Source organism: Maniola jurtina, chromosome 5 (assembly GCF_905333055.1).
Source record: "Maniola jurtina chromosome 5, ilManJurt1.1, whole genome shotgun sequence".
Taxonomy (NCBI): Eukaryota; Metazoa; Arthropoda; class Insecta; order Lepidoptera; family Nymphalidae; genus Maniola; species Maniola jurtina.
Genome location: NC_060033.1, coordinates 15,563,079 through 15,588,450, shown reverse-complemented (window position 1 = coordinate 15,588,450; position 25,372 = coordinate 15,563,079). Strand labels below are relative to the sequence as shown.

General features: G+C 38.6%; 1 protein-coding gene across 1 annotated transcript in view; it reads right to left on the bottom strand.

The window, feature by feature from the left end:
• LOC123865720 (protein CBFA2T1) overlaps nt 1-25,372 on the bottom strand; it is a 51,845-nt gene that overhangs the window by 5,066 nt on the left and 21,407 nt on the right. Inside the window, exons 2-6 of the mRNA XM_045906933.1 lie at nt 20,609-20,684; nt 7,787-7,885; nt 7,288-7,454; nt 6,479-6,625; nt 6,018-6,142 (exon numbers count right to left, since the gene is read on the bottom strand). Coding sequence (XP_045762889.1) covers nt 6,018-6,142; nt 6,479-6,625; nt 7,288-7,454; nt 7,787-7,885; nt 20,609-20,684 — 614 coding nt within the window. The remainder of the gene's footprint in view (nt 1-6,017; nt 6,143-6,478; nt 6,626-7,287; nt 7,455-7,786; nt 7,886-20,608; nt 20,685-25,372) is intronic.

The following is a 25,372-nucleotide window of genomic DNA, read 5'->3' as shown; positions in this document are numbered from 1 at the left end:
GACGGATGTGCGGGGCGTCCCTACCCCGGTTGCCATCCCAACCTGTCGCGTACTATAGTTTGGTATTATTTTGTATTCATTTGCAATCCATACTAATATTACAAATGCGAAAGTGTGTCTGTTTTTATCCCGGAAGTTCAAGGAGTTCCCACGGGATTCCTTTAAAATCCATCCGCTTAACCGATTTATATAAAATTTGGTACCGAGGTAGCTTGCGTCCCTGTAATTATTGACATAGGCATTTTATCCCGGAAAATCAGAGTTCCCACGGGATCTTTAAAAACCTAAATCCACGCGGACCAAGTCGCGGGCATCCTCTAGTAGTTTATATTGCACCCGTGCGAAGCCGGGGCGGGTCGCTAATGGATCATAAACGGTTTCGCGGGCCATCTGCCACGCGTGGTAGGCACTGGTGCATTATGTACAGAAAACTGAAGCCAAATGGTCGATTAAACGGCGGTCTCTCACAGCGCGGCGGACTCTTGTCCCGATTATTATTTATTGCCGATTGCACAAACTAGCGCGCCATGCTTGTCTATGGTCCAATACACGAACTGATTCTGGAAAGTAATTGTTTGTGCGAGGAAACTGACTAGAGAATTTTAGGCTTATTTCGTGGTTTGACGGCATTTTAAAAATACTAAACTGCAGTGCTGCGAGAGATGAAGTATAGTACGCACACAGATACACAGATACACACGTGAAACTTATAATACCCCTCTTTTTCGGTCGGGGGTTGAAAATTATTTTGTCACAGTTAAATAACAATTATTTTGTAAGAGAAAATGGACCATGTTCGCAATGCAATCCATATTTGTATACAATATAAATTGTTATCTCTCATTTCAGTTCTAGCTACTGTTATAAGATACAGTAAGGTAATGTCAGACGCAAGACAGTACAGCTGACATCGCTCGCGGCCATGTTTTGGATGATCAAAGCCCGTCACACTTCAGGCAAAATTTTAACATTACAAAGACCTGTCCGATAGTTTAGACTTCATTTTTTATGTCATAAAAATGCATACTGTAATTTTGTGAGAAGTTACGCAAATATAAAAGCTTTGAATCATCTTGTAAACAGACAAAACACCAGTTAAGAGCTTTGTTTATAGGGTTCCGTACCCGAAGAGTGCCAACGGGATTAATACGCCTCCACTGTCCATCCATCTCTCTGTCGGCCGGCTATATCTCTTGAACCCACAAGGAGTGTTCTGTGCATGAACCGTAATAGGTCTATCCGGTGGGTACTCATTAATTTTATGAGACAAAAGTCTAAAGACTATGTCCGTCACTAGGATGCAAGGTACCCATCAAAATCGTTTGAAATGACAGGATGATGATGAAAAGGTAAAAAATAGAAAAACAGACACACTTTCGCATATATGTATAAGTAGTTTGGAAGTATGGATTCCAGGGCCTCCATCTTAGACTGTATCATCACTGACCACCAGGTGAGATTGCAGTCAGGGGCTAACTTGTGTCTGAATAAATAAAATAAAAACAATGCATTTTCTTTAATAAAACGCTACCGTCTAAGCCTCGGAGCACACATGGACGGCAGCCAATGCACGCATTGTAGTGTATTGCATTTGAAAGATCGTAATCTATACACGGTTTTTGGAACTGGCTCAATTAATTACCGAAAGTTTCCCGCAAACAGCCGCCGGCTTTGTTCCAACTCCGTAATACAGCCCATTGTTCCGATCCGATAGATTTACTACAATACTTATTTACTTTCACGGGTTGTCTTTTTAGCTCAACACAAAAGAAAGGCTTGGATAGAAGCAGGCAATATTTTACGGAAGTCCATGATACATAAAGGAAAAACAAGCTTCTACCCGGCTGAGTTTGTTGTGGCCTCTTCTCAGTCTTGGGCGCGTTTGGAACCCTCGTAGCTTTAGTTCATAATTTAGGTACGTAATTAATTATCACCACTATATCATATTGCAAATCAAACAATTCTGACCATCAAAAGTTGTACAATAGTAAGTACCTACTTTGAATAAGTGATTTTGAGTTTGAGTTATAATAATTCGCAAAATAGACAAATCTGTATGCGATATGCATCGCCCGTCTTTTTTTATTCGATTACAAGTTAGCCTTGGACTGTGATCTCACCTGGTTGTAAGTGATGATGCATTCTAAGGTAGTAGCGGCCTAACTTGGAAGGGGTGTGCCAGTTTTTTAAACCTATAAGTACCTACGTCATATCAGTTCCTACACGGCATCGTATCGGAACGCTAAATCGCTTGGTGGCACGGATTTGCCGGTAGGGTCAAGGGTGGCAACTAGCCACGGCCGTAGCCTCCCCCAATTCTAGAAATTATCAATTCCGAAACTGTCTCTGCTAGAAATCGAACCTGGGACTTCCCGCTTATAATCATAGCGCTCCATTGCCCCAAAGAAGTCGCCATCCGCCCACTACTAAAGGAAAAGCAAGCGACAATTACGTCTAGTATAAAATGGCTTTAACTAAAAATGGCTTTATTTTACCAAATTGCGATCCAAAAATTATCAGCGACATATGGACACGCGGCTAAACGTGTGTTTAATGACAGTTACAAAAGTAATCAGCCACACAAATCCCCACTTTAAACTTTGGGAACGCTCTACCATCGCTCTAAAATACCTAAAGTGTCTACAATCTATCCTTGATAACAAAATTTACTTTTCAAAAGGCTATCCATCAAACATACCTACCTACGCATGCAGTGGTATTTATTAACCCCCGACCCAAAAAGAGGGGTGTTATACGTTTAACGTGTGTATCTGTGTATCTGTCTGTGGCATCGTAGCTTCTAAACTAATGAACCGCTTTTTATTTAGTTTTTTTTTGTTTGAAAGTTGGCTTGATCGAGAGTGTTCTTAGCTATATTCCAAGAAAATCGGTTCAGCCGTTTGAAAGTTATGAGCTCTTTTCTAGTTACTGTAACCTTCACTTGTTGGGGGTGTTATAAATTTTTAATTTACACTAATTGTCTATTCATTGATTCATCTATTCAATAAAAAAACAACTGGTGTGTGACCATTGTATTAAAGAGATTGATAAATATATAATTAAATTACATAATTACACTAATATTATAATATATTCCGACGTTTTCACGGAAAATCTGCTGACCTCACTTTGACTAGGCTTTACTGCCTTACTGGCTTTGTTTTTTTTTTTTTATTTAACACTTTTTATTGGTATCTACATGATATATCCTGCGGTATTGTCTAGCTGTGAGTTATGGCATCATTTGGCAAGGCGCGAACTTTAACATTCGTTAGCTGCGCGCAAATATGGCGGACCAACATGGCGGACGGAAAATTATTAGAACACCCGCGCGTGCGGTTAGCTGGCACAGAGGCTGTGTATAATTATCTGTTTAAAAGCTTTTATCACACTAATATTATAAAGGCGGAAGTTTGTGTGTGTGTGTATGGTATTATAAAAAGGCCATTTTATTCAAATATGCAGTAAATTAATTAACAAACTTGCACAAATAAGCAAATCATCGCAGTTTTTGGCTATTTCTTACTCTTATTACTTTTAAGGCGGAAATAATTAAAATTATAGTTAAAGGAAACTTCAAACGCTCTTTACTCAAATTGCGAATTTAGCAGATACGACTTTGTTCTTAGGGACCGTCAACTTTTTATACCGGAAAAATTAATGGATTCCCACGGGATTTTAAAAACCTAAATCCATTTTAAGGCGCGGGTATTATCTACTAATATAATAAACAATTATATAATATTATTATTATACTAATATTATAAAGAAGTAAAGTTAGTAAGTTTGTTTGTAGGGGGTAATCTCTGGAACTACTCAACCGATTTTGAAAATTCTTTCACCAATGGAAAACTACATTATTCCTGAGTAATATAGGCTATATATTTTAATTGGAGATCCCTATGAAAATAGTAATATGCTTTCCGTGTGACACCGAGGCGGGTCGTTAGTAATTCAATAACTGTAAATAATCTAACAAGTAAGAACACCATGGAACAATAAAGCGTTTCATCGCCGGACCGCAAAAACTTGCCGACATGTCCCTAGCGTGCCACTGACATGCGACCAACACACAACGCTCCACCACAGAAGCGATGCTATATGTCGCTATAACACAAGTTAGGACACTAAACAATAAAGCGTTTCATTAAAAATTAAAGTCTGCTCTACTAAAATATTTTTATGCAAGTACTTTATATTTCTGTCAAAGGAAAACCATGTAGAAGAAGCCTATAAACAATTTACTAGCCATAATTTGTGACCTGTAGTTAGATAGATGCATTTTGCAATTGCCAAATATCACAAGATTTTTTAATCATAAAAACAAATTTAACTTTTATCTGACGGATAAATTTGAGGTTTTGATAGTTTTTGTACAGGAAAATAGTTGTCGTAACGTCTTTATTCCTTGACTATGAAGTTATTTGACGGCTGATCCTATGTAACAACCACGTAATATGCACACTTAGCATTAAGTTAAGCGACTTGGTACTATCCAACCCTAGCACTTCTCCTTTCAGCAAAGGTTGCCTGGTAGAGATTGCTCCAAGCAATAAGGCCGCCTTTGCACACAATTGTTTTTTCTGTTTTCTTCTTTTTTTTTCTGTGTTGTGTTTATTCTTTCTGTGTTGTGATCCTTTACATGTGTTTTTGTGTGCAATAAAGTGTTTCTATCTATCTATCTATCTAAGTTATAAATACGCTAATCGTTTTAGTAGTCTCTCACTAAAAGCTTAGCAGAGATTTTTAAGTTCATAGCATTAGATCGAGCTGGGAGTTTACATTTGGCTGGGACAGCGGTCCGCGGCGGCGCGGTGGTGCGAGGCGCAAATGGGCTGTCCGCGACACTCACCTGCGTCTGTTGTGACCATTATTTTATTGTTTATCGCTTTATCTTGATTTTTGACCAAATACAGTCCTTAGATTTCAAATAACTGGTCAAGTATCGAGTACATGTCAGATTTTTTATTTTTTTATTCGGATCAACAAACGGTAGCACCCAGTGCTAAAAAATGATACAGCAGAATAAATAATATAGTAGTACTTTACGTGCTAACCTCTACGTCAGCCACATATCGTAATTAATACTTAATTACTAAAGTTTAAGTGTAAAATGTTAGTGTAGTAAGAAGTATAAGAATATATTATAAGTTTATTTACTAGGTATCTATATACTAATTATTACTATTAGGCCTGATTTTTCAATCGCCAAATAACTCTTATCTAAGGATGTATGGTACACTAAGTAAATGATTCCCTTCTTCCTGTGGATTCAGGTTCTTTAAAATTCCCTGTGGAACTCTTTGATTTTCCGGGACCAAAAGTAGCCTATGTCCTGCTCGGATGCAAACTATCCCTGTACCAAAATTCAAAACAGGTTAAACTTTAAAAGTTAACCATTGAAGTGTTATTCGGTGTTTGATAACATGTAAATTATGAGTATAAAAAATGTAAAAAAGATAAATATGCCCCTGTCAAACTGTCAACCCGTATCTCACTCTTTTAATGGTTTTTGTCTAAAAATATGTTAACCTTGAGGAACTTCATTACTTTGTGTTGTACTTAAGTATTCGTTTGGGAAAACAAGAAAAACCTGCCAAGTGCGAGTCAGGCCCCGCTCTGTTAGGGTTCCGTGTAAAATTATTATGAACATCACATTTTGGGTGTATGAGATATTACTTTTCCAAGCTAGAAAACATCGCAGTAAACCTAAAAGAAAATCCAAAAAAAATGTTTGTTTGTTTTGGTCACAACTTACAAACTATTTTATAAATCGTTGTTTTCAGTATTTGTTGTTTAAATACAGTATATGGTACATAATATACTGATACTTCATATTCCTAACTAGTTTAGTTTTTGAGATAGCCCCCGTCACAAAAATTGACATTTTTGACGCCCTCCGATTTCTTTATTTTATAAAGATAAATAAAAAATACAGTCCTCTCAATGAACTTTATACAATGATACCCCACATACCAGGGTAATAAAAAACACTTTGATCAATAATATCTACTCACGGATCGCTCGCGCGCCGCTTGGCTGCCGCTTCGTTGCCGCTTTGCTGCGGCGCGAAAATGTCGCTGCTGTCGCCTCCCGACTCCAAGATTAGATGCTCGTGTGATCTGATGTATTGCAGAGGTGTCTGTAAAGAGCAACATGTTCTAACTCATTCTCCCTGCATCTTTCCTCAATAAATTACCTCGGGGATACCTACCAGATAATATAGCTACCTGGCATATCTATCTATCTCATAGCTATCTAGAATTTTCAGAATCGGATCATTAGTTTCAGAGATTACATACTAACTCACTAAGTAACAAATTCTATGTTCTATTAGTGTAAACAGGTACGCTGTCTACTTGAAAGCGCTAATATTATAAAAATATGTTAGTTCAAATAAATAGACTTTTCGGATTGACTTTCTAAGTACATCAATTTCTAAGTATAATTATAAGTAAGTACGATATTAGAATGCTACCTGCTTCACCCTCCGCGCCCTCGCGTGCAAGTCCCTCTGCGCCAGAGGCAGCAGGGCCCTCAGGAAGCCCGGCACGGAGGCCCGCAGCGGGTAGTTGGTGCACTCCTGCACGCCAGCTTGGAAGTCCTCGATGTTCACCACTCCCGCCTGGTGAACCATAAAAATCACATCACACTAATATTATACAGGCGTAAGTTTATGTGTGTATGTTTGTTACTCCTTCACGCAAAAACTACTGTACTGATTGGACTGAAATTTAGAATGGAGATAGATTACACCCTGGATTAGCACATAGTCTACTTTTTATCCCAGAAAATCAAAGAGTTCCCACGGGATTTTTAAAAAACCTACATCCCCGCGAACGAAGTCGCGGGCATCAGCTAGTATCACATACGAAATAGATTTTTAGTTTATATAGTTTTTTCTTATATCTTTTAGATACACTTTACATAGAAGAGAGAATGGGTATATCCTAACTCTGCGAATTTAACCGATGCTGATGTGTGAAATGAAAGCTGCTACGAAAAACAAAAAAAAAACCGTTGGTAAACTTCGTAGCTCACGTAGGCGTGAGCGAATCGAACGTCCGTAGCAACGTGCTACGCAGGTGGCTCTATTTTTCTATAACATTTTTCAATATTGTAAAATATATTCTATTCTTTATAAAAATAAAGTTGAAAATCTACTGTTGCACTTGTTTTACAGTATCGTTTCAGATTCTAACGTCTGCAGTGAACTGCTGCCGCGCTGAAAGGCGCTACGAAGCGAGAGCCTTAAATAAATTGTAAGTTGGACTTTATACTACTTACAACAAGGTTGAAAATCAACTGTCGTACTCGTTCCCCAGTGTCCGTGCCGACGTCTGAAGCGAACTGCTGCAGCGCTGAGAGGAACTTCCTTAAGCGCTGCAGCGCTGGAGCGGAGCGAGAGCCTTCGGGCAGCGGTGGTGATAAGGATTCCGTTGATGAGAGAGTGGCTGGGGACGATTAAACGAGTTGTGAAATGTTATATTACATACCATGTTATATGGTGCTTACGACGATTAATATGAAGATTTTGAATTACCGATATTTCGACCCAGTAGGTAATTGCATGAGTCGTGGTCACTGGTCATGAATCATGACGGGACTAAGATTCGTGCTATATTTTTAACCGACTTCAAGAGAGGAGGAGGATGTCAATTCGTCTAGATGTTTTTTTTTTTAATACTGTCATATTTTTCTACTGGGGATCCAACCCAGACCTTTTACTTGTAAAACAAGCAAAGATTCACATAAATAAGTAATTAGCTAAACAATCGATATATACCAGCAGTGCCGTTGTTCTGGGGGCTGGGTGGTCCAGGTGTGGGCGATGACCTGGTATCTTCTTGCTCTGGAGATCGCCTGTCTTTGCCTGACGTGGTGGCTACAACAAGGAAAGTAAGTTCAAAGGTCTGCAAATAAAATAATTTCATTTCTCAATATAGTCTCCTTCGCAACTATTGTAAATCAAAGATCACTGTAGAGTATAGTATGCGTCAGGTCGAGATGGCAATCGGGGCGTCCCCCGTACGTAGTTTTTATCTAACATATTTTTTTAACTTTACCATATTTTTAAAACGGACTAAAATGCAAAGAAGAGTCCCGTTTAGGAGGAGTTCGCAAGAGTTTACAGGACGTTCGATTTCGACGGCTGGGCTAATTTGGTAAATATATTATCACCATCATAATCAACCTATAATTGCCGACTTACTACTAAGTATGGGTCTCTTCTCAGAGTGAGAAAGGTAAAATAGGCCATAGTCTACCACGCTGGCCCAATGATTGGTAGACTTCACTCACCTTTGAGTACATGGAAAACTCTCAAGCATGCAGGTTTCCTCATGACGTTTTCCTTCGCCGTTAAAGCAAGTGATATTTAATTGCTTAAAACGCACATAATTGAAAAGTTAAAGGTGCGTGCCCGGGATCGAACCCCCGACTTCCAATGTTCTAACCACTAGGCTATCACGGCTTCTTAAATTTTAGTATAATATTATGTCTATAATATTTTTCAGTAGGCCCGCTGTTTCCATGGCCGTCAGACTAAATGCGTGTAAGCGACGTGAGCCGTGACGTCGCATTTCGGTCCCCGTGATGCCCTTTGTTCCCCAACATCACCGTTGTTCGCCTTGATTGCTCACTGATTGGAAATTCATCGAACTATCCATTAAATGATTTAATTTAATTATTGACGACAAGTTTTAAATGAGAAATAGAAGGTATTTTAGGGTTCCGTACCTCAAAAGGAAAATCGGAACCCTTATAGAATCACTTTGTTGTCTGTCTGCCGTCGTATCAGTCAAGAAACCTATAGGGTACTTCCCGTTGACCTAGAATCATGAAATTTGGCAGGTAGGTAGGTCTTATAGTAAAAATACAGGAATAAATCTGAAAAGCGCGAATTTGTGGTTATATCATGTAAAAGAAAAAAATATTTAAATGTGTTTCAATTTTCAAAGTAAGATAATTATACCAAGTGGGGTATCATATGAAAGGGCTTTACCTGTACACTCTAAAACAGGTTTTTATTTATTTTTATTCATAATAGTTTTTGATTTATCGTGCAAAATGTTGGAAAAAATACCCGAATACGGAACCCTCAGTGCACGAGTCTGACTCGCACTTGGCCGGTTTCATTTTATTTTTATTCAGATACAGGTTAGCCCTAGACTGCAATCTCACCTGGTGGTAAGTGATGATGCAGTCTGAGACGGAAGTGGGCTAACCTGAAAGGGGAATATCAGTTTTTATTAAACCCATACCCCTTCGGATTCTAAGCTGGATTAAAACATAAACTAATCGCTTAGCTTCTTGGATGATCGCGTAAGCGACATGATTTGCCCGGCGTGCATATACCTACTTACAGTTTGCGACTTTATCCGCGAGGATTTAGGTTTTTTTGTTTTAATTTTCCAAAACAAAAAGTAGTCTATGTTCATCCCTGGGATTAAAGCTACCTTTGTGTCAAAAAGACGATTCGGTCTTTTAAAAATCCCATGTATTGTCGTATCTTACGAATAACGCCACAATGAGCGGAGTTGCTTTTTTTTTTGATATGACGAAATTATACTCTGGAATACGAAAGTCGGGCTTGTATTTAGCGGTCGCGTGATGGTGATAGGATGATCTAGCGTCTTGGAACCCCAAAGTCAATCGATTTTTCGAACCAAAATTAAATGAATGAATAATCAAAAATTCAAATTCAAATTCAAAATGTTTTTATTCAATTAAACTTTTACAAGTGCTTTTGAATCGTCAAAAAATCTACCACTGGTTCAGAATGCCGTTCCTACCGAGAAGAACCAGCAAGAAACTCGGCGGTTGCTCTTTTCAAGTACATATTCAGTTTACAATAATATGCCAATAATTGGTATCTACTTCAAATTTCCGATTTATGCCAAAATCGATTTCCCTAATGGCGGGTAAAAGTTCCGTCCACCATAAACAGCGAGCGCCATGCGTCGGCACGCGCCTCGCGACGTTTGCACAGCCCGGCCTGGGCGAGGCCATGAGATAGGCGTCCACTTCTAACCAGATGGAACAAAACTGTAACATCCACCCTTATCCTAATGCATATTTATATTTGTTGTATAGAGGGAAACGGTACTTTGCGGAAGTCCATGATATACAAATACAAGTAACCAAAAGCTTAATTCCCTATAATCCAGACAATTCTGTATGGTGCAACATGCAGCATGCAATATGCACCACTTGCCCTCCCACTGCTATCACACACGAAAAGCCACCAAGCTCCAAGTACCACCACGCAACACCACACAAATCCACCAGAATACACTCGACACACGTTTCGCTCCGACACCGGAGCATCCTCAGGAGATATGTAGACCTTGTTGCATACTGATTTGCCTTTTTTAGCGCATTATATCAAATTAAGTTTTTGATTCTTTGTAGGTATATCATGGACTTCCGCAAAATAACGCCTGCTTCTATACTATATCCACCCTTATCCATATCGATACTAATATTAGGTACAAACTAGCTGATTTAGATTTACGTTTTTAAAAATCCCGTGGGAACTCTTTGATTTCTCCGCTACTTTTTGTCTCGGAAGATCAAAGGGTCCCCACAGGGTAAAGACCTAAATCCACGCGGACGAAGTCGCAGGCATCAGCTAGTCTAGATATAATGATCGTTGCCTAGATGCAACAATGTTCCCATCAATCATAGTGTAGGTATAGAGAGTGTAGTGTAGTAGTGGAATGGAGGGAGGCCGGAGAGGGCAGGCGTGCCTCGAACGGAGGGCTCTCGAGTGAAGCGCTCACTGATCATCCTGTCACCAACACGCGGCCGCTGAATACTGCCCGACTTCACTACAGCACTACGCGAAGAAAGCTGGTTTTGGTAAAGTTAGAGAAAATACTGTTTAATTTGTTGGGAATGTAGTTAAAATTGAGAAAAACCAGCAAAAGTTTGGTAGCAAACTTGGTACGATAATTTTCCAAGTTTTTTTAAGCTTTTGACGTGAATTCTATGGTTGGGGAACATTAAGGAAATGAGAATCATCCAAGAAAACCCCGTGGCGTGTGGGTGTCGTTACAAGAGACTTATATCCAGCAGTTGACGTCTATCGGTTGAGAGTACAGGGAAAAGGTTTTGCTACCATGCGAATAGAAGCCTTTGTAGAGCTAAAGGAGGTAGTAAAGCAATAAGGCATAAATAGTTGTTACTATTAAGAATGTTTTGTAAGTGGTTCGTAAGTTTTCTGCGAGTGTTATTAGTATATTTTCACAGTAATTGCGGCTATGAAAGGCCTCGGGCGAGGTGTCGCCGCCACACGCAGCGCTCTATAACGAGTAGTGACGTGTGTGGACACTATGTATCGATATAGTCGAGAGATATCGATATATCGAGTTTCTTGCTTGTTTTTCTCGGTGGGAACCGCATTCTGAACCAGTGGTAAATTATTTTGATGACGATTCAAAAGCAATTGTAAAAGTTTTTTTGACTAAAAATTTATTCTCTTCTAATAATTCTCTATCGTTTATGACATAGACAGACCAAGTGAGGGCTGCGTTAGACGTTCACTTACATTAGTGCACAAGGAAGGCAGCCATCAGAGAAGAATGGAAACGCGTAGAATTTGAATAAATTACTCATTAACATTGAAAAGATAAACCTTAATCTATTTTTAGGTTCTTGTGATTTTCATCATCATCATCATCATCAGCCTGTGGACATCCACTGTTGGACATAGGCCTTCCCTATAGAGCACCACCACACTGGTCCTCAGCCTTCCTCATCCAGCCACTTCCCGCCAGCCGCTTTATATCGTCGGTCCATCGTGCTGGAGCCTGGAGGGCGTCCCACACTACGCTTGCTTAAACGCTTGTGATTTTACTTCGTCTAAACATTTTATATTATAACGTCCCCGGTGAAATGAATCAGCTTGAGGCATGCATAAATCATGGTTTTTATATTAAAACAAAATTATTAAACAACCAAACCAAATGTCTGCAAATTGTGTATAAAATAAAGCAATAAAAATGCTTTAAAACCATTTATCTAACACCACACGCATCTGGCTCGCTATTTGGACGAGCAGACGCCAGCGCGTGGTTACATTTGCGGTTTTTGACTGCCCTACTTTATTGGATCTGATTTATTTGAATTATAACATGCTTTCACGGCATCTTTAACTTCATATTGTCTCAGCACTATTAAAATCTAAATTTTTTATTAATTGATTTCGATTATATTATCGATCATATTATTATTGTTATTATTTATTGATAATTTTGAAATATAAATATTATGTATTATGTTGAGAGCTGACATGACACAGTCTAAGATGGAGCGCGCTTGCCCATTTACTCTTGACTTGAAGATTAAGTACATATAAATTAATGCCCATATCAAAAGTGGAAGGGAAAAGTGATGCCAGAAGGGAGTTCCATAACCTAGCGGTTCGGATTAGAAACGAGGAAGCAACTCTCTTCGTACGTGACCAAGGAATTTCAACTACGTACGTACTGAACTAGATGACTGGAATTTTTGACTATCGATAGTCAACACAACTAGTAAGCGGCACATCACTAGCCTGCAGCAGAGAGCTGTCGGCTCCACGCGGCACACTCGCGCAGCACTACCAAACTTTTATTTATTCTGTCACCCGCAGCTCGCTACGGTTTTTCTAGCGCAATACAGCATTTGGGTTTTACTAACACATAGTTTTGACAAAGAGCTGAAGAATTTTATTTATTTATTTATTTTATTTATTTATTTTGACCACTTAAAACTATCATTACAGGCTAACCTAATGCGATAGCTAAGTTAACTTAAATTATTTATATCTACTTATTATTACATACTTTTACTATGTACAACTAACTGACTTAAACTTAAATAACCTACTTTATTTAAAACTTAACAAAAACGTTGTGGCCCCTATGAACTCGCTCAGTGAGCAGCTGAACAGGTCTATGTGTTCAGCGACCGAGTTGAGCGTGCAAGTCGCGCGCGTGAGCTTTACCTATCAATCTTTATCCACACTAATATAAATATATAAACGGAAAAGGTGACTGACTGATTTATCAACGCACATCTCAAACTACTGGATCGTTATAGGTAGAAAGTTGAAATTATCACAGAATTTTTATTTCTATAGGCGAAAAAATAATTAATTGATAAGAATTTCAAAACGGCTGCCATGAAAATTAAAAAAAAAAAAACTGTTATCTCCTGTACGATCGTACGGAACCCTTCATATGCGAGTCCGACTGGCACTTGACCGGTTTTTGTACACTAACAAATATGATATGAAACTAATACCTACCATACAATATTTGTTTGGTCATCCGTGCTTATTCTCTGTTCAACCATTTATTTTACTTCAGCAGCATGAGCAGTGCACCACTATAATGTTCCATAATTTTATTAAAGTCGATGGATAAATTATACTAGTTAAAAGAAAAAATACTAGTTAAGTTAGTTGATACCAGCTAAGTAATATGAGTAAGTATTATGCGTTCGCACGTAACTCATCACTGCATCACAGTTTGCAGAGGATGGCTGTTCGATTCCGTGCGGCCATGAAACGTACGGAAAACTTTTACATCCTATCTTTTTAATTGAGCTGAGATATTTAAGTTATTTACAGTTTTTTTTGTAGAAAATGATTAGGGGTATCAGTTTTATTGAACTCGGTTGAGCAGCGTGCGGAAAGTTTCGAGATGTCTTTTCATCGAAATTCCACAGTGCTTGAAGACCAAAGTCTTCGAACAGTGCGTGTTGCCATTGAAGACATAATAAGCCTCAATAGCTCAACGGTTATAGGAATGGACTGAAATCCGAAAGGTCGGCGGTTCAAACCCCATCTGTTGCATTATTGTCGTACCCACTCCTAGCACAAGCTTTACGCTTAGTTGGAGGTTGTTAGTCATGATTAAAAATGGCTAATATTCTTTTTAAACTCAATAAATACAAGTGTAAATTAAAAATTTTCAACACCCCCGACCAGTGAAGGTTACAGTAACTAGAAAAGAGCTGATAACTTTCAAATGGCTGAACCGATTTTCTTGGACTATTCCGCGCCTACAATCCAAAGTATCTGAGTTTTCCAAAACATCATTTTCAAATAAATATTTATGTATATCTAGGCAACGTCCATCTTGACAGCTTGACATTTGTCAATTGACACTTGAATATTATGAACCTAAGGGTTATCTAACCTTCTTTTCTACAAGAAAACTAGAAAAGAGCTGATAACTTTTAAACGGCTGAACCAATTTTTTTGGATTATAGCTAAGAACACTCTCGATCAAGCCACCTTTCAAACAAAAAAAACTAAATTTAAATCGGTTCATTCGTTTAGGCGCTACGATGCCACAGACAGATACACAGATACACAGACACACAGATACACAGATACACACGTCAAACTTATAACACCCCTCTTTTTGGGTCGGGGGTTAAAAAAAATGTATATTCGAGAAGTGGTTGTTAACTATGGGTCTCACACGAAAGCTCGGATTCGAGCACGAGTCGCAGGGAGCTGCTTGATTCATGGAGGTACAAGACCGCAGCGTGTGTAAGGCCCTAGAAAAGACATGTTCAGCTGTGGACGTCTGTTGGTTGATAATGATGATGAAAAGACAAAAACAAATTAGAAGGTATTTTCTTTCGCAAATTGATTTTCGAATACGTTTTCTAATAAGAAAGTTCGACCTTTAATTTAAATACCACGGAAACACTACAATAACACATTTTAGACTCTATTATTATAGGCTTACGAGTTGAAATCAAACATAAACAATGATTTCAGAATAGGGATGAACAAAAAGCAGCACGATTTCCTTCGAGGAGGAGACGTACGCAGTGTTTCACTATAAGACCACAGGGTCCAAAATTAATACTAATGTTTGTAGTCACGACTCTCAACGATGAGGAATACAAAATGAGGTACCTATCGATCATAAAATATGGCCTCGGTACGAAATCTATCGCGGCCTGATGGTCCTAACTCATGTTGAATTACACTTACCTTGAGCACAAAAGGCTAGTTACGCATAGTATTTAAGTCAATCAGCGAGTGATTTAGTAACTAAACGTGTCTGAGCAATAAAAATTTAGTCAAGTAGAATAGTAAAACACTACTCGCTTGTGAATTGTACTGAAAAAGTGAACTTTTTTTGGGCAGTAGCGAGTATTATAGCTACTGAAATACTCTACACTCAACTACAATAAATTAATATACTAACGTACGTTTTTTGGGCGTTTACTAAAATCGCTCGTCACAAGTGAATGGTGTTAGTCCGAGCTAGCCTTAACATGGCTCTCTCCGTCACTCGTTTCATACAATCGTAGTTCCAATTTCATTTGAATATTAAGCAACCAAAGTCCATGAAATTTTGCAGACATATTCTAGAAATTAATATCTGTGTCTGTGGTGTTTTAGATTTTTCTAAAAAAATGTAGTTTTAAAATTACAGGGGCTCAAAGATTTGTATGAAAATTTTTAAGACCGCGTAACTTTGAAACCGAATATTTTAACAGAAATCTGGAAAACCACAGACATAGATATTAGTTTTTAGAATATGTCTGCAAAATTTCATGGACTTTAGTTGCTTAATATTCAAATGAAATTGGAACTACGATTGTAGGAAACGAGTGACGGAGAGAGCCCTCTTAAGTCCACTCGTAGACGTGTCGGTCTGCGACACAGGCTGTCGGTTCGCACGGTTTATTATTAATGCTGTTTGCTGTAGAGGACGCCCTCCAATCGATTAGTATGATTGTGGGCGCGCATTAACTATGTACAAATGGGACGGCGTGTTATTAAACGCTTTCACCTACTTTGTTTATATGGAAATTCTCTTGTTTACCCTTTTCTAGATAGATAGTACAAAACAAAGTCGCTTCCTACCGTCTGTCCCTCTATACGCTTAGATTTTTCTAACTACTTAACGGATTTTAATGCGGCTTCCGGTTTATAGTTTACGATATTAATTACATTTGGGTTCAGAATGACTTGTATCTCGAAGATGGATTGATATCTAAGACAACTTTTTATCCCGGATAAAAAAAAACCAGGAAGAGAAGAAGAATTTACGTACAATGGCCGGCTAAATAGGAAAATCCCGGAAAATCAAAGTTTCTACAGATTTTTAAAAACTTAAACGGGAAGTCGCGGGCATCAGCTAGATTCAATCATTAGATTTGTCTATAATTCTATTTTTTAACCCCCGACCCAAAAAGAGGGGTGTTATAAGTTTGACGTGTGTCTGTGTACATATCTGTGTATCTGTCTGTGGCATCGTAGCGCCTAAACGAATGAACCGATTTTAATTTAGTTTTTTTTTTTTTTACTTTTAAGTAGTCGTATGTTCTGTTTATGATTGTACCTGTCCGCTGGTTATGAATACATGATGAAGTCCGCCTACAACGACGTAGTATAGGTATGATTATCGGATACAATCGCTCTAATCGTGTGTTGTTTGCGTCTGATGAATTAATGATTGCAGCCTCGGGGAATTTTTCAAATGGGAAATGTTTTTTCAAGGATTCCGTACCCCAAGGGTGCCACCGGAACACTAGTAGGTACTAGGTGAGTATCCGCTCTCCGTCTATCCGTCCGTCTGTCTGTCAGCGGGCTGTATTTCGTGAACCGCATTAGGTAAGTTGAAATTTTTACACAATAGTAACAAATAATAAAAATTTCAAAATGCCAGCCATGAAAGAGGGCTCTCTCCGTCACTCGCTTCTACTCGCTTCATACAATCGTAGTTCCAATTTCATTTGAATATTAATTAACCAAAGTCCATGAAATTTTGCAGACATATTCTAGAAACTAATATCTATGTCTGTGGTTTTCCAGATTTCTGTTAAAATATTCGGTTTCAAAGGTACGCGGTCTTAAAAATTTACATACAAATCTTTGAGCCCCTTTAATTTTAAAACTACATATTTTTAGAAAAATCTAAAACACCACAGACACAGATATTAGTTTCTAGAATATGTCTGCAAAATTTCATGGACTTTGCTTGCTTAATATTCAAATGAAATTGGAACTACGATTGTATGAAACGAGTGGAAGCAAGTGACGGAGAGAGCCCTATTAAAAAGTGTTAGGTAATTCTTGTACGATGGTACGGAAGTCGGAACCCTTCGTGTGCGAATCCGACTCACACTAGACCGCTTTTTTTTGCTTGCATTGATGCTTGCTTTCAATATTTAGTAATGTTTTCACTCTGTAGGTAATACTTAGGTATGTATATCGTTCTTCTTCGTATATCGTTATTAATGTAGCAAACGAGTCTAATTAGTGTAAAAATTGACACCTCATTTTACGTGAAAAATCACTTGTGCAATCCCTGTGAAGTCAAGTGTAAATTAAAAATTTATAACACCCCCAACAAGTGAAGGTTACAGTAATTACAAAAGAGCTGATAACTTTCAAACGGCTGAACCGATTATCTTGGATCATAGCTAAGAACACTCTCGATCAAGCCACCTTTCAAACAAAAAAAACTAAATTAAAATCGGTTCATTAGTTTAGGAGCTGTAATGCCACAGGCACACAGATACATACGTCAAACTTATAACACCCCTCTTTTTGGGCCGGGGGTTAAAAAATAAAAAAAAACACCAAATGAAAATGATTTAAAAGTAGCAACAATACCCATCTCTAGTAGGAAAGTAAGTTTTAAATCCTTGAGACACATAAAAGTACCTCCCAATGGGAGGTTATATTATTGTATCAAAAATATTTTATTTGTGACAGGATCGGGAAGAGGCCAGCTGGTCCTTCCCATGCGGGATTTAAAGGGGACACGGAGGGAAATAGAACACCTGTACCTTTGTAAGTTTGTACCTACACTCCCATAGAGACATTGCCGAGTCCCAATATACCTACTGTGTCAAAATCACTCATTTGAATCTATTTCTGCTTATATCACACATGCAAAAAATCAGGTCGTCCGTCGTTGCGACGTGATTGAAGGACAAACTACCAAATCAACAAACAAACAAACAAACACACTTTCGCATTTATAATAATATCATGGGTTGTGATGTTTGGTAGCGTGCTCAGTAGTTGTTGTTATTCGCTACTATCATGTTCAATTCCAATCGTTGGTACCCCGCTATTTATACAAATGGAAGTAGCGAGGATGTAGAGCTTCTAGAAATGACTAGGTTAAAATTTAACGCATTAAAACTCATTACAAAAATACTCATCATCATCATCAGCTCGTCACTAGCCCACTATTGCTAGCTTTAACGGTGAAGGAGAACATCGTGAGGAAACCTGCATGCCTGAGTTCTCCATAATATTCTGAAAGGCGTGTGAAGTCTGCCAATCAACACTTGGCCAGCGTGGCGGACTCGAGTCTAAATCTTCTCCTTTTGAAAGGAGACGAGTGAACCGGCGATGGGTTGATTATATGATGATGATGATGATACCCATTGTACAGGTCGAGATGGTGGAACTAATCGGGGTGGGCACGCCTCGCACACCCGCACAGTCCCCGTGCCAACCCGGTGCGGGATAGCGCGGGTGACGTGCGCGTCATACTCCGATTGCCATCTCGATCTGTCGCATACTACAGTTTTAATAGAGTGAGGATGAAAAGTAATGATTTTTCCTCCATTTTTCTCTGTGAAATACTACTGATTATGCATAAATGTGTAAAAATTGAGATACAAAGCCTGTAATAAAAATGCCACTTCATAAATGTTTACATCACTGTATTCCAGCGCTCCGTGCCGCCCGACGCTATCGTCTGATCATGATCGCGCCACACTTGCCGATTCCCACCGAGCACCGACCGCCCACAGCGACCCACGCCCATCATACACTGTCTATATGTACCCACCTTAATGGCGTTCAATTCCGAACTAAATTGAGATACTTTGGGCTAATGCAATGGAATCACACTAATATTATAAAGGCGAAAGTTTGTATGTGTGTGTGTGTGTGTGTGTGTGTGTGTGTGTGTGTATTTTTGTTACTCCTTCACACAAAAACTACTGGACGGATTTGGCTGAAATTTGGAATGGAGATAGATAATATCCTGGATTAGCACATAGGCTACTTTTTATCCCGGAAAATCAAAGAGTTCCCAAGGGATTTCAAAAAACCTAAATCCACGCGGGCGAAGTCGCGGGCATCGGCTAGTAACAGAATAAAGTATCTAAATATAAAATAAATCGTCTTCCAGAAAAGTGTCATTAGGGTCAAGACATACATAGGTTAGTAGTCGAATTAATTAAATTATTGTAAATTGAACATCTGCAAAGAGCAACCAACGAGTTTCTTGCTGGTTCTTCTCTGTAGGAATGGCTTCCAAATTACTTGAATTCAAAAGGATTTGTAAAAGTTTATTTGTATAAATATCTATTTCAATCTATTCGAAACACAGAGTTTCAGGTCTTTAACTATATCGATGGAAAAAAAACATGTCGATTTGTTGTTCATTATCTATAACCACTCAACCAGCAAGAAATGGAATATATTCGTACATACGTAATGTTTTTTTATTCAGATACAAGTTAGCCCTTCATTGCAATATCACCTGGAGGGTGGTAAGTAATGATGCAGATGGTGGAAGCGGGCTAACTTTGAAGGGGTATGGCAGTTTTCATTAAACCCATATTCCCTTTGTTTCAAGACCAGACCAGAATTTCAGAAATGATAAAATTCTAAACCCATGCCGGAAATCGAACCCGGGACCTCCCACTAATAAGACCACAGCGCTTACCACCGCGCCAGGGAACAAACAAACAAACATAGATGGCAATATTGAGAATGGCTAAATGAAAATAATGAAATTTTCTATAACTACTTACTCAACTAGCATTGAAATGAAATATTATATCATATATATAAACTATATATATATGATATCATATTAAATATTATATCATATATATAAACTATATATGATATAATATATATATAACTAATAGTGTTAAGAAACGTTCTCTGTGTACCTACCTACTAATTAATGGCAGAAATTTCTTTTTTTTTTTTTCAACATATTTTTTTTTTTGTCTTACTATTCTTACTCCTAGGTTAACTTTACTTTACTATAGTTTTAGATTTATTTAATTACCATTGCAGTAATTTAACTTTATTTAATTTAAGATCATTTTTGTAAAAATCGCTAGCGAACCTTATTAATAAAAATAAAAAATAAATAAATAAAAATCATACGTATGTCTCTTCTCTACATCTCTGAGAATGTAATTCCCAATTCCCTGGAATGCGTAGAACTTGTCTACGGGCGGCCGACAGATCCTCTACGAGTACGAACTATCTACGGCGTAGAGTTTGTACTTGTATTCGAGGAAATTGTGCCCTGTGGTCCGTAGAATTCAGGATAGGCATACCTACCAAATACGTAACAGCATTATTTAGAAATAGCTTATGCCGCGACTTTGTCCGCATAGATTACACAAATTTCGAATAATATACGTCATTACATTCGTCTTGAAAACGCGAGCGTCACTGGGTAAGTGCATAAAATTCTTAAAAAATGGTGGAGGCGCTTTTTTAAAATAGGCTGAAAAAGATTTTAAATGACTTATTTACTTAGTATCCTTATTTAAACTAATTAAATACAAAAATGTGTGTTTAGTTGTCACTTACATTTCCGTCTCTCGGCCGTGGTGGAGGGCTGACTGTAGTCCTTATCTGTCACCTCTTCCTTCACCTTCGCCTCCATCTGACAACAAAATATATCTATTGTAGTAGTATAGTCATCATTATCATCATCCCATCGCCGGCTCACTACTGAGCACGGGTCACGAAAATGCTTACAACAGTTTGTCAACAGAGAATGACAATAAAACGATATAACTCGGTCGTAACTCGGTAATTAAATAAGCACAGACATCTGCCACTTTGCTGCTTTTTAATCAGTGATTAGAAAGCAGCAAAATGGCACAATCACTCTCTAGGAACAATTAAACACAAGTGTAAATTAAAAATTTATAACACCCCCGACAAGTGAAGGTTACAGTAACTAGAAAAGAGCTGATAACTTTCAAACGGCTAAACCGATTTTCTTGGATTATAGCTAAGAACACTCTCGATCAAGCCACCTTTCAAACAAAAAAAAACTAAATTAAAATCGGTTCATTAGTTTAGGCGCTATGGTGCCACAGACAGATACACAGATACACAGACACACAGATACAAAGATACACACGTCAAACTTATAACACCCCTCTTTTTGGGTCGGGGGTTAAAAATGGCAGTTAGTGGGGAACGACGGCAGAAGCGAAAGCCTTGCAGGGACTCCCACACGCTCCGGTCTTGTGCTGTCAAATCCAGCAGCTCCCAGCGACTCGTTTGATGTCGTCTGTCCATCTAGTGGGGTTCTGCCAAGTGCCACCGCTACTCTTTCCGGTGCGAGCTCTCCATTAGGACTTTGGGACTCCAAGCTCGAACATTTTTAGGGTCCCGTACCTCAAAAGGAAAAACGGAACCCTTATAGGATCACTTTATTATCTGTCTGTCTATCTGTCTGTCAAGAAACCTATAGAGTACTTCCCATTGAACTAGAATCATGAAATTTGGCAGGTACGTAGATCTTATAGCACAAGTAACGGAATAAATCCGAAAACCGCGAATTTGTGATTATTGTGATACATTTAAAACAAATTAAAATGTGTTTCCATTTTCAAAGTAAGATAACTATACCAAGTGGCGTATCATATGAAAGGGCTTTACCTGTACATGCTAAAACAGATTTTTATTTATTTTTACTATTGTGACACACACTTGACCGATTTTCCAGTAGTTATATTATGCTAATTGTTTGTAACGCAGTGTGAAACAGCTGGACTGTATGTCTGTGTAGGATGTACCACAGCTGGGTTACATGTCGCAGCTGCTACAAGCCCGCTGTTGGCAGCCTTCCATACTCCATACTGCTATTATACTGACACTATGCATGTTGTTTCCACGCTACGGATAACGATACACAGACTGCAAGAAAACTTTATGGGAGAATGGGCATCTTTAGGGTTCCGTACCTCAAAAGGAAATACGGTACCCTTATAGTATCACTTTATTGTCTGTCTGTCCGTCTGCCCGTCAAGGAAACCTATGGGGTACTACCCGTTGACCTAGAATCATGAAATTTGGCACTTAGGTAAGTCTTATAGCACAAGTGAAAGAAAAAATCCGAAAACCGTGAAAAAAATATTAAATGTGTTCATGAACAAATAAAACTAATTAGTATTTTCAATTTTCAAAGTAAGATAACTTTACCAAGTGGGGTATCATATGAAAGAGCTTTACTTGTACATGCAAAAACAGATTTTTATTTATTTTTATTCATAATTTATCGTGCAAAATGTCGGATAAAATACCCGAGTACGGAACCCTTGGTGCGTGAAACTGACACGCACTTGGCCAGTTTTTGAGCAGTCGTGTAAAAATTAAAAGGTTTAGTAGTTACGAGGAACTACACTTCTTATATTTCTCTACTAAGTATGTAATTAGATTTTTACTACTATTTTGTCCTTTTCTGTCACATCTGTAAAAAATCGGTAACTAGTCCGATTCAAATTACGTTTCGATCCAAAATCCCATGACAACCCATTCCGAAAAGTGAAATCCCGTAATCCTCAAGTACATGACAAATAGTTTCCCCGGGGGCGCGGGTGGGTGGGTAGGGGTAGGGGGTAGAGGGTAGCGGTAGGGGTAGCAAGGGGTAGGTTTCTCGTTAGAGCGCGCAGGTGGCGTGCACAGGTGCTACAATTTTTACATTTGCACGTAATTGGACCTTTTTTGGATCGGTTATTAAATTCCTAGTAGATTTATTGTGTTAGGTTTTTTCTTTACATTTAAATGAAATAAATTATAAGTCTTATCGTTCGATAGAAATTACAATATCCATGGATTGACGTCTTCAGGAATAAATGTTTTAAAAAAACTAAGTTTAACTGAGCCTAACTATAACTAACTACGAGTATGTATATATGATTTACAGATATGCTAACTATTTTGAATTATTTTATAAGAAAAACCTTGTCCCATTTTTTCTTGTCTAACTTTTCGGGTACTACTCGGGTTTACTTGTGCTATATAAGACCTACCTACCTGCCAAATTTTATGATTCTAGGTCAACTGGTAGTACCCTATAGGTTTTCTTAACAGACACAGCATACGGACTGACGGACAACGAAGTGATCCTTTAAGGGTTCCTTTTTTCCTTTTGAGGTACTGAACCCTAAAAACACTTTTCCATATAGATATAAACAACTAAGAAGCACTGGTTTTCTGTCTGACATGTTCCCATTGAGAAGCGCATCGCGGTCATGAATGTAATGTAGCGTCGACGCGTGAATCGCGCGTACATATAACAGTGAAGCGGTATAAATATACATATAACTGGCCGGCTTACATGGCGCTCTGGTCAGTTTCAAATCTAATCACTACCCATATTATCTAGATGATGCCCGCAGCTTAGCCCACATGGATTAAAGTTCTTTAAAATCCCGTGGGAACTCTTTGATTTTCTGGGATATAGTCTATGTCCTTCCCCGGGATGCAAGCTATCTCTGTACCAAATTCCATCAAAATTGATTGAACTGTTGGGCCGTGAAAAGCTAACAGATAGACAGACAGACACACGTTCGCAACGGTTGACTTTAATTATCAAAATAACCTTCTTTAAAAAAAAAAAAAAAGAATATTAGCCATGCTAATCATGACTAATACTCCCCTTTCCCTTCCAATTAAGGGTAAAGCTTGTGCCAAGAGTGGGTACGACAATAGTGCAATGGGTGGGGTTTGAACCGCCGACCTTTCGGAATTCAGTCCGCTCCTCAACCGTTGAGCTATCGAGGCTTATATTATGCTAGAGGATGCCCGCGGCTTCGTCCGCGTGGATGTAGGTTTTTGAAAATCCCTTGGGAAACTGTTTGGTTTTCCGGGATAAAAAGTTGTCTATGCCAATAACATGGACGCAAAGCTACCTCGGTACCAAACATACAAATCGGTTGAACGGATGGTTGAGTGGGATCTCTTTGATATTCCGGGATAAAAAGTAGCCTATATCCGTCCCCGAGATATGAGCTAACGCTATACCAAATTTCGTCAGAATCGGTTTAACTGCTGGGCCGTGAAAAGGTAGCAGACAGACAGACAGACACACTTTCGCATTTATAATATTAGTATGGAAGTATGGATTATTATTGTCGGTACATTCCGGTTCAATCACGTGACATTAACACTCTCCATACGAATACCTGCGTAAGACACGCCCCCGCAGCCGCGCCACATGGCTAATAACACCGAGGCATGTTGAATGCATCTGCTAAACTAATCGACTGCCGATGGATACTGCTGATGGATCTACCAGCTGGATTCAGGAAAAACGAGCACGCAGGTCACCTGATGATAAGTGATCACCGCCGCCCATGAACATTTGCAGCACCAGAGGTACCGCCCGATGCGTTGCTGGCCTTTCAGAAATTTGTTGGCTCATCCCTTGTTGTAATCTAATAACCCCATGTTGTAATCTAAGCAGTTGGAATACCGGGCCAGCGGCGTAGCAAATTATGGCCTAAACTTTTATCATTCTGAGAGGAAACCCGTGCTTAGTAGTGGGCCGGTGATGGGTTGATCATAAACATCCTTTACCAAAGTAGGTCTAACTCCCACTTTCATAATAGACAGTACAGTATATTGATATCAGGGGTCGCCAACTGTCGCCCGCATTAATATAGAAAAGATTCTCGCCAGATGGTGCCCCCTGGCGCAATCGATAGGCATTTGCTTAAAATTGTATATAAAAGTTTGATTTTGCGCACCACTTCTAAACTCGAAATTGTTTAAGTTTTGCTGCACATGCTGAATAGTTTGTGTATCGAAATAGAGCGTTTTGAGGGAGTTTTTGTTTTTTGGTGGATATAGGTCACTTGTTAGGTTTTAGTAGTAAAACAAGGAAGTCTAACAGTTTCATCCAGTCCGTCTATCTGTGTGTCACACTTTATATTCCCAAATACCTACTTTCCTTTTTTCAAGGCAGATCGCCTCATTAAGAAAGGATTTTATCAAAATCCATGCAAATAAAGTCACAGGAAAACTAGTTACCTACTACAAAAAAAAACTAACTGACTGACATATAAATGTACCTACAAATTAAACTGCTGAGTGTAGAAAACTTGCGATCATGTATAGAGGTTCTCTATAAGGAGATACTAAAAATAGATTTTGAGATTTTTTAAAGAAATCATCGTCCTTAACAAAATTGAAGCGTAAAGTTTTTTTAATCTATAGACTAGCGCTTATTTGCAATCAGATCTGATGGGAAGTGATGATACAGCCCAAGGTGGAGTGCGCTTGCCTAGAAGATGCCTATTATTGTAAATTGAATAGGTACTTGAAACGAGCAAA